Source organism: Salmo salar, chromosome ssa29, assembly GCF_905237065.1.
Source record: "Salmo salar chromosome ssa29, Ssal_v3.1, whole genome shotgun sequence".
Taxonomy (NCBI): Eukaryota; Metazoa; Chordata; class Actinopteri; order Salmoniformes; family Salmonidae; genus Salmo; species Salmo salar.
Window position 1 is genome coordinate 21,524,349 of NC_059470.1, and position 12,480 is coordinate 21,536,828.

At 42.9% G+C, this 12,480-nt stretch overlaps 1 protein-coding gene across 6 annotated transcripts in view; it reads right to left on the bottom strand.

The window, feature by feature from the left end:
• Positions 1-12,480, bottom strand: part of LOC106590345 (lethal(3)malignant brain tumor-like protein 4) — a 142,592-nt gene that overhangs the window by 112,571 nt on the left and 17,541 nt on the right. For 2 of the 6 annotated variants that reach the window (XM_045710681.1, XM_014181263.2), the window contains 6 exons: positions 8,401-8,486; positions 8,220-8,274; positions 7,849-7,934; positions 4,916-5,020; positions 4,268-4,403; positions 1,544-1,635 (listed from right to left, as the gene is read on the bottom strand). In XM_045710681.1, the coding sequence (XP_045566637.1) occupies positions 1,544-1,635; positions 4,268-4,403; positions 4,916-5,020; positions 7,849-7,934; positions 8,220-8,274; positions 8,401-8,469 (543 nt within the window). In that variant the 5' untranslated portion in view covers positions 8,470-8,486. Of the gene's footprint in view, positions 1-1,543; positions 1,636-4,267; positions 4,404-4,915; positions 5,021-7,848; positions 7,938-8,219; positions 8,275-8,400; positions 8,487-12,480 lie in introns of all 6 variants that reach the window. The other 4 variants (XM_014181264.2, XM_045710680.1, XM_014181266.2 and 1 more) reach the window with 3 other exon arrangements.

A 12,480-nucleotide genomic window follows, 5' to 3' on the forward strand; every position in this document is an offset into this window, starting at 1 on the left:
TTGGAGCAATTCGACCATGAAGGCCTGACACATGCAGTCTCCTCTGAATAGTTGCTGTTGAGATGTGTCTGTTACGTGACCGCTGTGAAGCATTTCTTTGAGCTGAAATGTCTGAGGCTGGTATCTCTAAGGAACTTATCCTCTGCAGCAGAGGAAACCCCAGGTCTTCCTTTCCTGTGAAGGTCCTCATGAGAGCCAGTTTTTGCAACTGCACTTGAAGAAACTTTCAAAGTTTTTGAATTTTTCCGAATTGACTGTGTTTTTTGTCTTTAAGTTACAATGGACTGTCGTTTCTCTTTGAGCTGTTCTTACCATAATATGGACTTGGTCTTTTACCAAATAGGGCTATCTTCAGTATACCACCCCTACCTTGTCCCAACGCATTAAGAAGGAAAGAAATTCCACAAATTAACAAGGCACCCTGTTCATTGAAATGCATTCCAGCTGACTACCTCATGAAGCTGGTTGAGAGAATGCCAAGAGTGTGCAAAGCGTGTAATTTCATGTTATCACATGATAAAATGTGTATACCCATGTCACATTTATTTTAACATGTGCTCACGTTGTCATGTTTCATTTCATCTTATCGCGTTGCTTTACATAAGATCACATCATCATATGAAATTCATGTGTTTTTTCCTTAAGGGTGAGGATGTTCTCAAGACATTTCTTTTACCAGTCGTCAGCATGTCACGAGATGGTCCCAGATGTCCCAAACCATCATAAGTAAAGTAATGGTATAGGGGTTTTAAAGTAAGTGGTACGCTGTTCAGATAAAATATGACCCCACCTGGGACTTGAACTCAGAATCTATGGATTTGAGGTGCACTGATCTTTCTGCTGCACCACAGTGTCTAACATTCCCCTACACATTCATGAACTATTATACATCTCTGCACTTAGTGCCAGTTAATCTGACTATTGTCTCGCTCATCATCGATGTACTTATTTCAGCAATATGAAGGTTTTCTGTATAGTTGTCTAATGTTGGTGGGGCATAGTGTTCTGTTTCAATGTTACTTCTGAATCCCTGTAATAAATATAATAGTTTTTCTTGAGTGTATTTTTAAGGAAGCTGAGATTTACTTTGAAATCTAAAGTGTCGGGAATACAGGTGAAATCAGTCATTTACAAGAGGTTGTGTGTTTAAATCCCACTTTGAATAATAATTACTGTATAAATAAAACATACACAATGTAGTCATGTATGTCAAAGTGTGTCAAATATGTAATTTGAAAACACTGTTAAAAGTAGTGTGTGTATCATTATGACACATGTTTCCAAAAACACATTTTCACATGTGAAGTTAAATGTGAAATGTCACATTTGAAGTGAAATGTCACACTTGAAGAGAAATGTGAAATGTCACATGCAAAGTGTTCCAAAAACACATTTTCACATGATTTCAGATTTCCACCAGCCACTGGGACATATTGTTCTGTTCTGCTGTGTGAATGAAGGTCAGCATTTGGCCCCAGCTGTCTTTACAGGAGAAAGTAGAGCTAAGCCTCCATTGACTCCCGCACCCCAACCAAGCACTTACACCATTTTGGGATTTAAACAGATTCTTTGGTGCAGCTTCAGCATTGGAAGCCTCTTGGTATTTCTCCCAGTTAAACTCGCTTTCATTGTAGCCTGAAAATAAATGGTGCAGAGAGAGCGGGTGAGAGAAAGAAGGGGAGAAAAAAGGGAGAGAGAAGGGTGGAGAAAGAGAACCCAAAAAATAAATGGGGATTAGGGTGGTGACAAATATTGTTGTGCCAGGCCCCCCGCCGCTGATAAATTGCCACTCCAGGAAATATCATTATTTATTTGTATTTATTGTATATACATTTTTATAACTACTGAACAAAAATATAAACGCAGCAATTTCTAATATTTTACTGAGTTTCAGTTCATATAAGTAAATCAGAAAACTGAAATAAATTAATGAATTAGGCCCTAATCTACAGATTTCACATGACTGGGCAGGGCCACAACCATGGGAGGGCCTGACCAACTGGGGAGCCATGTCCAGCCAATCAGAATGAGTTTTTCCCCACAAAGGACTTTATTACAAACATAAATATTCCTCAGTTTTGTCAGCTGTCCTGGTGGCTGGTCTCAGACGATCCCAAAGGTGAAGAAGTTGGATGTGGAGGTCCTGGGCTGGAGTGGTTACATGTGGTCTGCAGTTGAGGCCGGTTGGACGTAGTGCCAAATTCTCTAAAACGACGCTTATGGTAGAGAAATTAACATTAAATTCTCTGGCAACAGCTCTGGTGGACATTCCTGGAGTCAGCATGCCATTTGCACGTTCCCTCAAAACTTGAGACATCTGTAGCATTGTGTTGTGTGGCAAAACTGTACGTTAGAGTGACCTTTTATTGTCCCCAGCACCAAGTGCACCTGTGTAATGATCATGCGATTTAATCAGCCTCTTGATATGCCACACCTGTCAGGTGGATTGATTATCTTGGCAAAGGAGAAATGTTCACTAACAGGGATGTAAACTAATTTGTGCCCAAAATATGAGAGAAATAAGGTTTTTGTGCATATGGAACATTTTGGGGATTTTTTATTTCAGCTCATGAAACATGGGATCAACACTTTCTGTGTTTATATTTTTGTTCAGTATATATTTCTGCCGAGACATGCTTTTAAAGGGATAGTGCGAGATTTCGCAATTAAGATATGTTTCTTCTTACTCAGAGTCAGATGAACTCATGGATACCATTTTTGTGTCTCTGTGTGCAGTTTGAAGGAAGTTGCTACCTAGTGTTAGCCCATTTACTGGAAGTGTATGGGAACAGCTAGCATGCTAACTGTTCCCATAGACTTTCAGTCATCTCGCTTCCGCTAGTTAGCAATGGTCGCGAAACTACCTTCAACTTCCTTCAAACTGCATGCAGAGACATCCAAGTTTATCTGACTCTCGGTAAGTAGTATAAGGGGTTCATTGGCAAAATCTTGCACTATCCCTTCAAGAATAGTGAGACAAGTAACAATGTATATTTGTTGCATATTTGTTGCAAACAGCGAGCAGTGGCACAAATAAAAGCCACGAGCACACAGCCACCGCTTGCTCCTCATCCTCTCCCTACAGTGCAGTGGCGCACATCTGTTATATTTCAGATGGTTTCAACATATCGTAAAACTTCAATTAATAGCCCAGGCATTTATTTGCTTAAATCACTAGACACAAGAGGCACATATTGGAGACAGGCTTCTTTTTAAGCCAGGCTTCTATTTCCTTAATGCACACAGCTTTAGCTCATTTGGATAGTTCATTGTTTATTTCCAGCATTTTCATATATTTCTTAATTACCTGCACTAATGTGTTATCATTGACACACTGTGTCACGTTTCTTTTGCCTTTGTATGCCTCCATAAGTAAAAATTACAAAAAATTCCTTGACAGAATATTTATTCTCATCTTTGACTGTGCATTATCAGCAGTTCTTATCTAACGATTTTTTGGGCGTCTTTACTCCCGAAGTTGTTGACTGTTTTTGTGCTTGACAGTTAGCTTGAGGCTGTTAGCAACCAATGGCTAGCAGTTTCTTACTTTCTTAAACAGATGATTGCCATCATTTTTTCAGTCATTACTGAATTATGTAATGAAACAAATCAAGCTTTAAACCTTGTAAACAATTCATGGTAACTCATGGTAACCTCCTAAACAATTCATTTAGACTGGGTGTTAATTTGCTGAAATGTGTGCCATTGCCTGAACTATTAAAAGGGACAGGCAGCTATTTGAAACTCAGTGTTTAAGTTTTACTGTAATTAAATTTGCATTCATTTTGGAGTAGAATGTCCCATTAAAAAGTAACCACGGGGGGGGGGGCATGCCCCAAGCCCTGCCCCCCCCGGTACCACAGCTGCTGAAAAAAAACCTAGTACATTAAATGATGTGCTTTGTAACGCAACAGACTACCGTGTATTATCAATAAATGCTGATGGTGTGGAAGTAAGATGAGGCCCTTGAAAGAACAATTATCCATGCATAGTTTATAGGCCATTCTCCTGTTCTGAAGTATATTTGATTACTATTAAACAAGCACAATCTCTTACAAAGAGCAGGACTGAGCTCAGACAAAGCAAGCCGTAATGAGCTGGCCTGGGTCAACTATAGTTGCTTGATTTGAACCATGTTGATAAGGACCATGTGAAAAGAATATATCAGAGCCAGCACAGTTTGGTTTGGGTCAGGACGATAGTCACGAGTCACAGTGAAATGGGTAAAGACAAAAGGGTAACAGTGTGCTGATCTGCTGTAGCTCACCTTTTGGTGGGTGGAGCTGATGTCCTGTCGACTCGCACCATCCGGCTGGCCTGATATCCGGAGAGTCTGCGTTTACCCAGAAGTCATAGCATTCTGAGTAGCTGTCGATGTGGAGCCGTAATCGGTAACCAATCACCTTTGAAAAACAAAACACAGTATTATGTATGGATGTACATGCGGTCACTATCCCAAACATCAATCCATGGCATGATGTAATTCTGCTTTGTATTCCCATGACCAATAGAGCAGGCTACTTGCAGGGCCTTGCCCTTAACAGCAATAATTTTTCCCATTGCAAATTTTATGAGACTATGGCACTAGACTATGATGTCTGCTAATGGAAATACAACAACCAACAGCTAATGTCAATCTTGTACATTTGTAAAGTGGTCGATGTCATACATACATGCCAGGTGCTAAAGTCTTGTACATTTAAACACAAAAGGGATGACATCAAAAACAGACTGACAACACAAAACTAAGGCTTTGTTAGTGACAGTTAAGGGCGATCATTTCCTCCACCCAATACAGTGGAGCCTGGACTGCAATCACAGATCCAATTACAGTGTGACCTGCCCAGTGTGCTGGGAGAGCCCTTGGTTGAGGCTGGTCTGGAGCTGGGCCAGCTCGCTGACTGCTGCAGCTCACCTCTGCCACGGACAGGATGCAGAACATAGAGGGGTGTAGAGGGTCGATCCCCTCCAGCCTCATCCCCACCTTGAAACCATTTCTGCTAAGGGGGAACGACTGGGCCTGGGATGGAGGGAGGGAGAGAGGGATGAAGACAAAGTGAGAGAGAGAGTGTGGGAGAGGAGAAAGGAGAGCGTAACAGAGAGCAAATGTGATGGAGACAACAAAGGACATAGAGAGGGAAGGAAAGAGCAGAGAGAGCAAAAAAGAAGACCACAAAAATAAATGACTGAAAAGCAGGAGAATAAACCAAACATTGATGAATAAAATATCCTCTCCAGAAAAGCCATACATATAAGTCATGGCGGTTGGACCGCCACGCTCAAGTGTCTCAACAGCACGGTTGCCATAGAAACGAGTGTTTGTGCCTCCGACGGAACAGATGTCCCGTCAAATCCCTTCATAGAAAATTTCTTCCACCACACCGCGTGTTTGTAGCGGAGGAATTAGTTCAGCATGATTCATTGTCAGGGAGAGAGAGAGGGGGGGGGACTGATAAACAGTGGAGCATTGCACCAGGCAGCAACTCTCCTGTAAGGAACACACATCAAACGCAGTGCTGGTCCAAAGGCTGGATAAGTCCTACAATGGCATAGGAAACACTGCCCTACAAGCCTTGCATAGCCAGATCACATATCCTTGCATTCCCTCTGTATCCTTGCTCTCTAGAAGATAGAAGCCTGGCAGGTGAAGCTACTCCCCTTTAGACTATACAGGCCCTGGGGCAGTGGCACACCTTGATACTTTAACTATTTTAGTGCCAATTCTCAAATCCTTGCTTAATCTTCATTGCGGTCTAATAGGTGTGCTGCGACAGAAAAGTCCCACTGTCCTCAAAGACAGTTATTAGAAACAATAGACACCCTGGTATCCACCACACACACACACACACACACACACACACACTGGGATTTTCTTCTATTTTACAGGCCCCCGTCAGCCCTTTAGAAATAAGTGCTGCAGAAAAGCAGCAGGAAAGGCGAGGCTGGGTGTGGGATTTTTCTGCAGTTTTAGCACATTCTTCTCCCTCTCTCATCTGAAATCTGCCTGCGTGGCCTACAACTCCAGCTACTGAGATAGAAAAAGCCTTTAATGAAGGACAACGGCTTGCAACTTCATTTGTTTTGCTAAAAAAAAAGATACATTGACATTAATCACGTGGAGAAGATTGCATTGCAGTTTGAAGTAAACCATGTACTGTCCTGCAGTTTAAGGTCGCCAACATCATTATTTTTAAACCAACAGACTATGTTATTAACATCATGCAGCTGGCTTATGGCCTTAAATTGCAAATCATAGCTTTATTGTATAGTGTAGTAAATGACATCTCGGACTGAAAACAGAGGGACTTCTTGAACTTGCTACAATGTGCCCTAATGACTAGGACTAGTCAGGCTATCGTAGTAGGAGGAAATGATCGCCCTTAACAGTGGAATCGGAAAGTATTCAGACCCCTTCCCTTTTTCCACATTTTGTTATGTTACAGCCTTATTGTAAAATTGATTAAATAAAAATACAAATCTTCATCAATCTACACACAACGACAAAGCAAAAACAGGTTTTTAGAAACATTCTGTTTCCATTGATCATCCTTGAGATGATCAACTTGATTGGAGTCCACCTGTGGTGAATTCAATTCAATGGACATGATTTTGAAAGGCACACAGCTGTCTATATAAGATCCCACAGCTGACCGTGCATGTCAGAGCAAAGGTCGAAGGAATTATCCAGAGCTCAGAGACAAGATTGTGTCGGTACCAAAACCGTTCTGCAGCATTGAAGGTCCCCAAGAACACAATGGCCTCCATCATTCTTAAATGGAAGAAGTTTGGAACCACCAAGACTCTTCCAAGAGCTGGCTGCCCGGCTAAACTGAGCAATCGCTGGAGAAGAGCCTTGGCCAGGGAGGTGACTAAGAACCTGATGGCCACTAACGGAGCTCCAGAGTTCCTTTGTGGAGATGGGAGAACCTTCCAGAAGGACAACCATCTCTGCAGCACTCCACCAATCAGGCCTTTATGGTAGAGTGGCCAGACGGAGACCACTCCTCAGTAAAAGGCACATGACAGCCCGCTTGGAGTTTGCCAAAAGGCACAAAAACATCTCTCAGATCATGAGAAACAAGATCCTCTGGTCTGATGAAACCAAGATTGAACTCTTTAGCCTGAACTCCAAGTGTCACGTCTGGAGGAAACCTGGCACCATCCCTACGGTGATGCATGGTGGTGGCAGCATCATGCTGTGGGGATGTTTTTCAGCGGCAGGGACTGGGAGACTAGTCGGGATCAAGGGAAAGATGAACAGAGTAAAGTACAGCGAGATCATTGATGAAAAATTGCTCCAGAGCGCTCCAGACCTCAGACTGGGGCGAAGGTTCACCTTCCAACAGGACAACGACCCTAAGCACACAGCCAAGACAATGCAGGAGTGGCTTCGGGGCAAGTCTCTGAACGTCTGAGTGACCAAGCCAGAGGCCGGACTTGAACCAGATCGAACATCTCCGGAAAGACCTGAAAATAGCAGTGCAGCGACACTCCCCATCCGACCTGACAGAGCTTGAGAGGATCTGCAGAGAAGAATGGGAAAAACTCCCCAAATACAAGTGTGCCAAGCTTGTAGCTTGATACCCAAGAAAACTTGAGGCTGTTATCGTTGCCAAAGGTGCTTCAACAAAGTACTGAGTAAAGGGTCTGAAATGTGATATTACATTTTTTTAGATTTTGGCTTTGTCATTATGAGGTATTGTGTGTAGATTGATGGGGGGGAAAAAACAACAATTGAATCAAATTTTAGAATAAGGCTGTAACGTAACAAAATTTGGAAAAAGTCAAGGGGTCTGAATACTTTCCGAATGTACTATATACCTACTGGTTGATGAAGGTGACGCTTACCTCAGTGAAGAGTCTTAGGGGAGCTGCTATGACCTTCTCCTCTCCCAGGTACTGATCCCACGACCATGCCTTCTTCTTACCCCTCACTGCTGCACACCACATTGATCTGAATTACACCTTTCCTTATAACACCATTGGTCAGATTCCTGGACCCAGATTAAGTCTAGTCCTAGTCTAAAAAGTATTCTCAATGGAGAATTCCTGTGTGTAAATGAATGTATGCATTCTAAATAGCATTTGCCAGCGATAAATAATTTGATATAAAAAAAAATGTAAATGGTCTGTGCATTCATATCAATAAGCACTAATACTGTAGCATTCCGTAATGCTCTAATTGTTTTGTTAGTAATGTTTACATTTCAAGAGTTTACCTTGTGTGCTTGTCACTTTGTTCTTCATTTTTACGGTGTCCTCGTTTGGTCGCTCCTGAAATGACACAGTTGTTAGTTTGCTGACAGAAACTTGGGCAACACTTAACTTTTCACCCAACAGGTATAATGTTGTCAGGATATGATAATGAGCTCAGGTGCGGTCAGGTCCAGGCCTACTCACTCTTAGACAATATTCCTCCGCCACGCCCTTGCTGAAACTCCTTTTCTTCCTATCCTCTGCCTGCATCATTTGAGACAGGATCGATTCTACAACAACATGATATACAAACGCAGGCCATTTGAATGCAAAAACAAATCAATTACTATTTAAGTTCCACGGTGTGCGTTGTCTCAACTTAAAGCATCTCAATTTACTCCTATTTGTAAGAACATCTCTGCATTCTATTTTCCCTCTGAACAGACTCAATGAAAGCAACCAACATTCCTTTTATAAACCCATAAAAGGCCTCTGAAGTTTACCCATATAATGCAAAGAAAATTACATTTTACGTCTTAAATGTACTTGAATTGTTCACTGGGCCGCATAAGCAGCTTGGCTGTCTTATTGCCTGTTGTAAGAGACAAAGTGAAACGCTTTCTCTCAAGCCCTAATATAGTAACAACCCCATGATCACTGTATAAAGAGGAAATTAATGCATCTCTTTCTGCGGTATATGATGTAAATTGGATTGAGTTCCTGGTAAGAGATAAGGACTGCTTCCCATGAAAGTCAAATTAAGTGAGAGCTGGGTCTGTGGCGGAAGGGGCGGCCGCAGCTGGAGGGGCCCGGATTATCCAGAAGGCAGTGGGAAGCAGCAACCGTTTGCCTTCCAATGCAGATTAATCGATTGTACTGTAGCTGCCCGGAAACAAAATGGATTCACTGCACTCTGACTCCTGTATATTACTTACTGTATACAATAGTACACTCTCAAATAGGGTTTTGAATGGATTTACAGTGAGTGTTCAAAACATTAAGGACACCTGCTCTTTCCATGACAGACTGACCAGTTGAATCCAGGTGAAAGCTATGATCCCTTATTGATATCACTTGTTAAAACCACTTCAAATCAGTGTAGATGAAGGGGAGGAGACAGGTTAAAGAATAATTTTTGAGCTTTGAGACAGTTGAGACATGGATTGTATATGTGTGCAATTCAGAGGGGGAATGGGCAAGACACAAGATTTAAGTGCCTTTGAACGAGGTATGGTAGTAGCTGCCAGGCGCACCAGTTTAACTGTGTCAAGAACTGCAACGCTGCTGGGTTTTTCACACCCAACAGTTTCCCATGTGTATCAAGAATGGTCCACCACCCAAAGGACATCCAGCCAACTTCACACAACTGTGGGAAGCATTGGAGTCAACATGGGTCAGCATCCCTGTGAAACGCTTTCGACACCTTGTAGAGTCCATGTCCCAACGAATTGAGTCTGTTCTAAGGGCAAAAGGGGGTCAACTCAATATTAGGAAAGTGCTGTTAATGTTTTGTGCACTCAGTGTATATGGCTTGCAATTGCTCTGACAAAAAAAAATTGTTGCTCTCTGGCCTTGTTGCACTGTGTCATGGGTGTCCATTTTCGTCTGGCGCTAAGGAAGCGCAAACGCCAGACACGTGTTAGTTTTCAATTTCGTTAGAATTGTTAGGGCATTTTCCAGCCCTAACACCAGGTTCTGCAATTTACCTGTCTAATGTCAGAGTGCATGGGACATTTTAAGACCAACAAAAAGCAGGTCTTAAAAGGTAACGCAGTTTATAATCGAATGAATTTTGAGAGCGGAAGCGCAGCCTATTCAGCCATGACGGACAGTGACCATGGGAAGAGAAATGCCTTTTCTGCTGGTGAATCTCGTATTTAGAAACATTTCATTTCATTTAATTAAAAATCAAGCATAACCTACCCACCCATTAATCAAGGCTGGTTTAGCAGCATCACGTGTCTTTTTTTCCCTGGCCATTAGCCAAAAGAAGCCTTAAATAAAGGGGTTTTAAATGATCTACTGAGAGTGCTTTGTCATATTTTAGGTTTTGCCCTGACACTTTTTCACTCTTCACATACCTGCATTTTGCTTGTGCAAGTAGGCTACCCGTACCCATTTTCAAGGAGCACCCCTCATCCAATTATCAGAAACACGCTCCACCAAACTATGCAGTTATTCTATACTGCTCAAAAAAATAAAGGGAACACTTAAACAACACATCCTAGATCTGAATGAAAGAAATAATCGTATTAAATACTTTTTTTCTTTACATAGTTGAATGTGCTGACAACAAAATCACACAAAAATAATCAATGGAAATCCAATTTATCAACCCATGGAGGTCTGGATTTGGAGTCACACTCAAAATTAAAGTGGAAAACCACACTACAGGCTGATCCAACTTTGATGTAATGTCCTTAAAACAAGTCAAAATGAGGCTCAGTAGTGTGTGTGGCCTCCACGTGCCTGTATGACCTCCCTACAACGCCTGGGCATGCTGCTGATGAGGTGGCGGATGGTCTCCTGAGGTATCTCCTCCCAGACCTGGACTAAAGCATCCGCCAACTCCTGGACAGTCTGTGGTGCAACGTGGTGTTGGTGGATGGAGCGAGACATGATGTCCCAGATGTACTCAATTGGATTCAGGTCTGGGGAACGGGCGGGCCAGTCCATAGCATCAATGCCTTCCTCTTGCAGGAACTGCTGACACACTCCAGCACATGAGGTCTAGCATTGTCTTGCATTAGGAGGAACCCAGGGCCAACCGCACCAGCATATGGTCTCACAAGGGGTCTGAGGATCTCATCTCGGTACCTAATGGCAGTCAGGCTACCTCTGGCGAGCACATGGAGGGCTGTGCGGCCCCCCAAAGAAATGCCACCCCACACCATGACTGACCCACCGCCAAACCGGTCATGCTGGAGGATGTTGCAGGTAGCAGAACGTTCTCCACGGCGCCTCCAGACTCTGTCACGTCTGTCACGTGCTCAGTGTGAACCTGCTTTCATCTGTGAAGAGCACAGGGCGCCAGTGGCGAATTTGCCAATCTTGGTGTTCTCTGGCAAATGCCAAACGTCCTGCACGGTGTTGGGCTGTAAGCACAACCCCCACCTGAGGACTTCGGGCCCTCATACCACCCTCATGGAGTCTGTTTCTGACCGTTTGAGCAGACACATGCACATTTGTGGCCTGCTAGAGGTCATTTTGCAGGGCTCTGGCAGTGCTTCTCCTGCTCCTCCTTGCACAAAGGCGGAGGTAGCGGTCCTGCTGCTGGGTTGTTGCCCTCCTACGGCCTCCTCCACGTCTCCTGATGTACTGGCCTGTCTCCTGGTAGCGCCTCCATGCTCTGGACACTACGCTGACAGACACAGCAGACCGTCTTGCCACAGCTCGCATTGATGTGCCATCCTGGATGAGCTGCACTACCTGAGCCACTTGTGTGGGTTGTAGACTCCGTCTCATGCTACCACTAGAGTGAAAGCACCACCAGCATTCAAAAGTGACCAAAACATCAGCCAGGAAGCATAGGAACTGAGAAGTGGTCTGTGGTCCCCACCTGCAGAACCACTCCTTTATTGGGTGTGTCATGCTATTTGCCTATAATTTCCACCTGTTGTCTATTCCATTTGCACAACAGCATATGAAATTTATTGTCAATCAGTGTTGCTTCCCAAGTGGACAGTTTGATTTCACAGAAGTGTGATTGACTTGGAGTTACATTGTGTTGTTTAAGTGTTCCCTTTATTTTTTTGAGCAGTGTATAATGCTATATCAACCGCAATTGTTTTTATGTATCTGCTTCGCACATAGGCAACGATACAATTGACAAGAGCCTAGTATTTTGTATAGACGTGTGAATGTTATGCGTAAAGGCATTTTAGGCTTGTGAGCACAAACTAGAGAAGAGATTTATGATATCATGCTTCTGATCCAATCCTATTTAGAAATATTGTTGTAGGTTAAAAAAAAAAAAAATAGTCATTTAATTTTATTAAAAACCAAACTTATTAGAAAGATTCACCATCCATTGTTTTATGCTGAGAAAGTACATGGCTGAATGCAATGGAATTTCATCTGTTGTTTCTGGAGAAGTGCCAGTATGATCTTATAAGATGGTTCCATGATGTTTCTAGAACATTACATTTCCGAGCAGTATAAGGGTGAGTTGGCATTCCCCCTTTGTCTTTATATTGGATCTTTATCAAGCTCCTGTGAAAGGTTTGGATGTGCGTAAAACCATCCATAGACTAAGTTACCTTTTCTGTATTATACACCCATGGG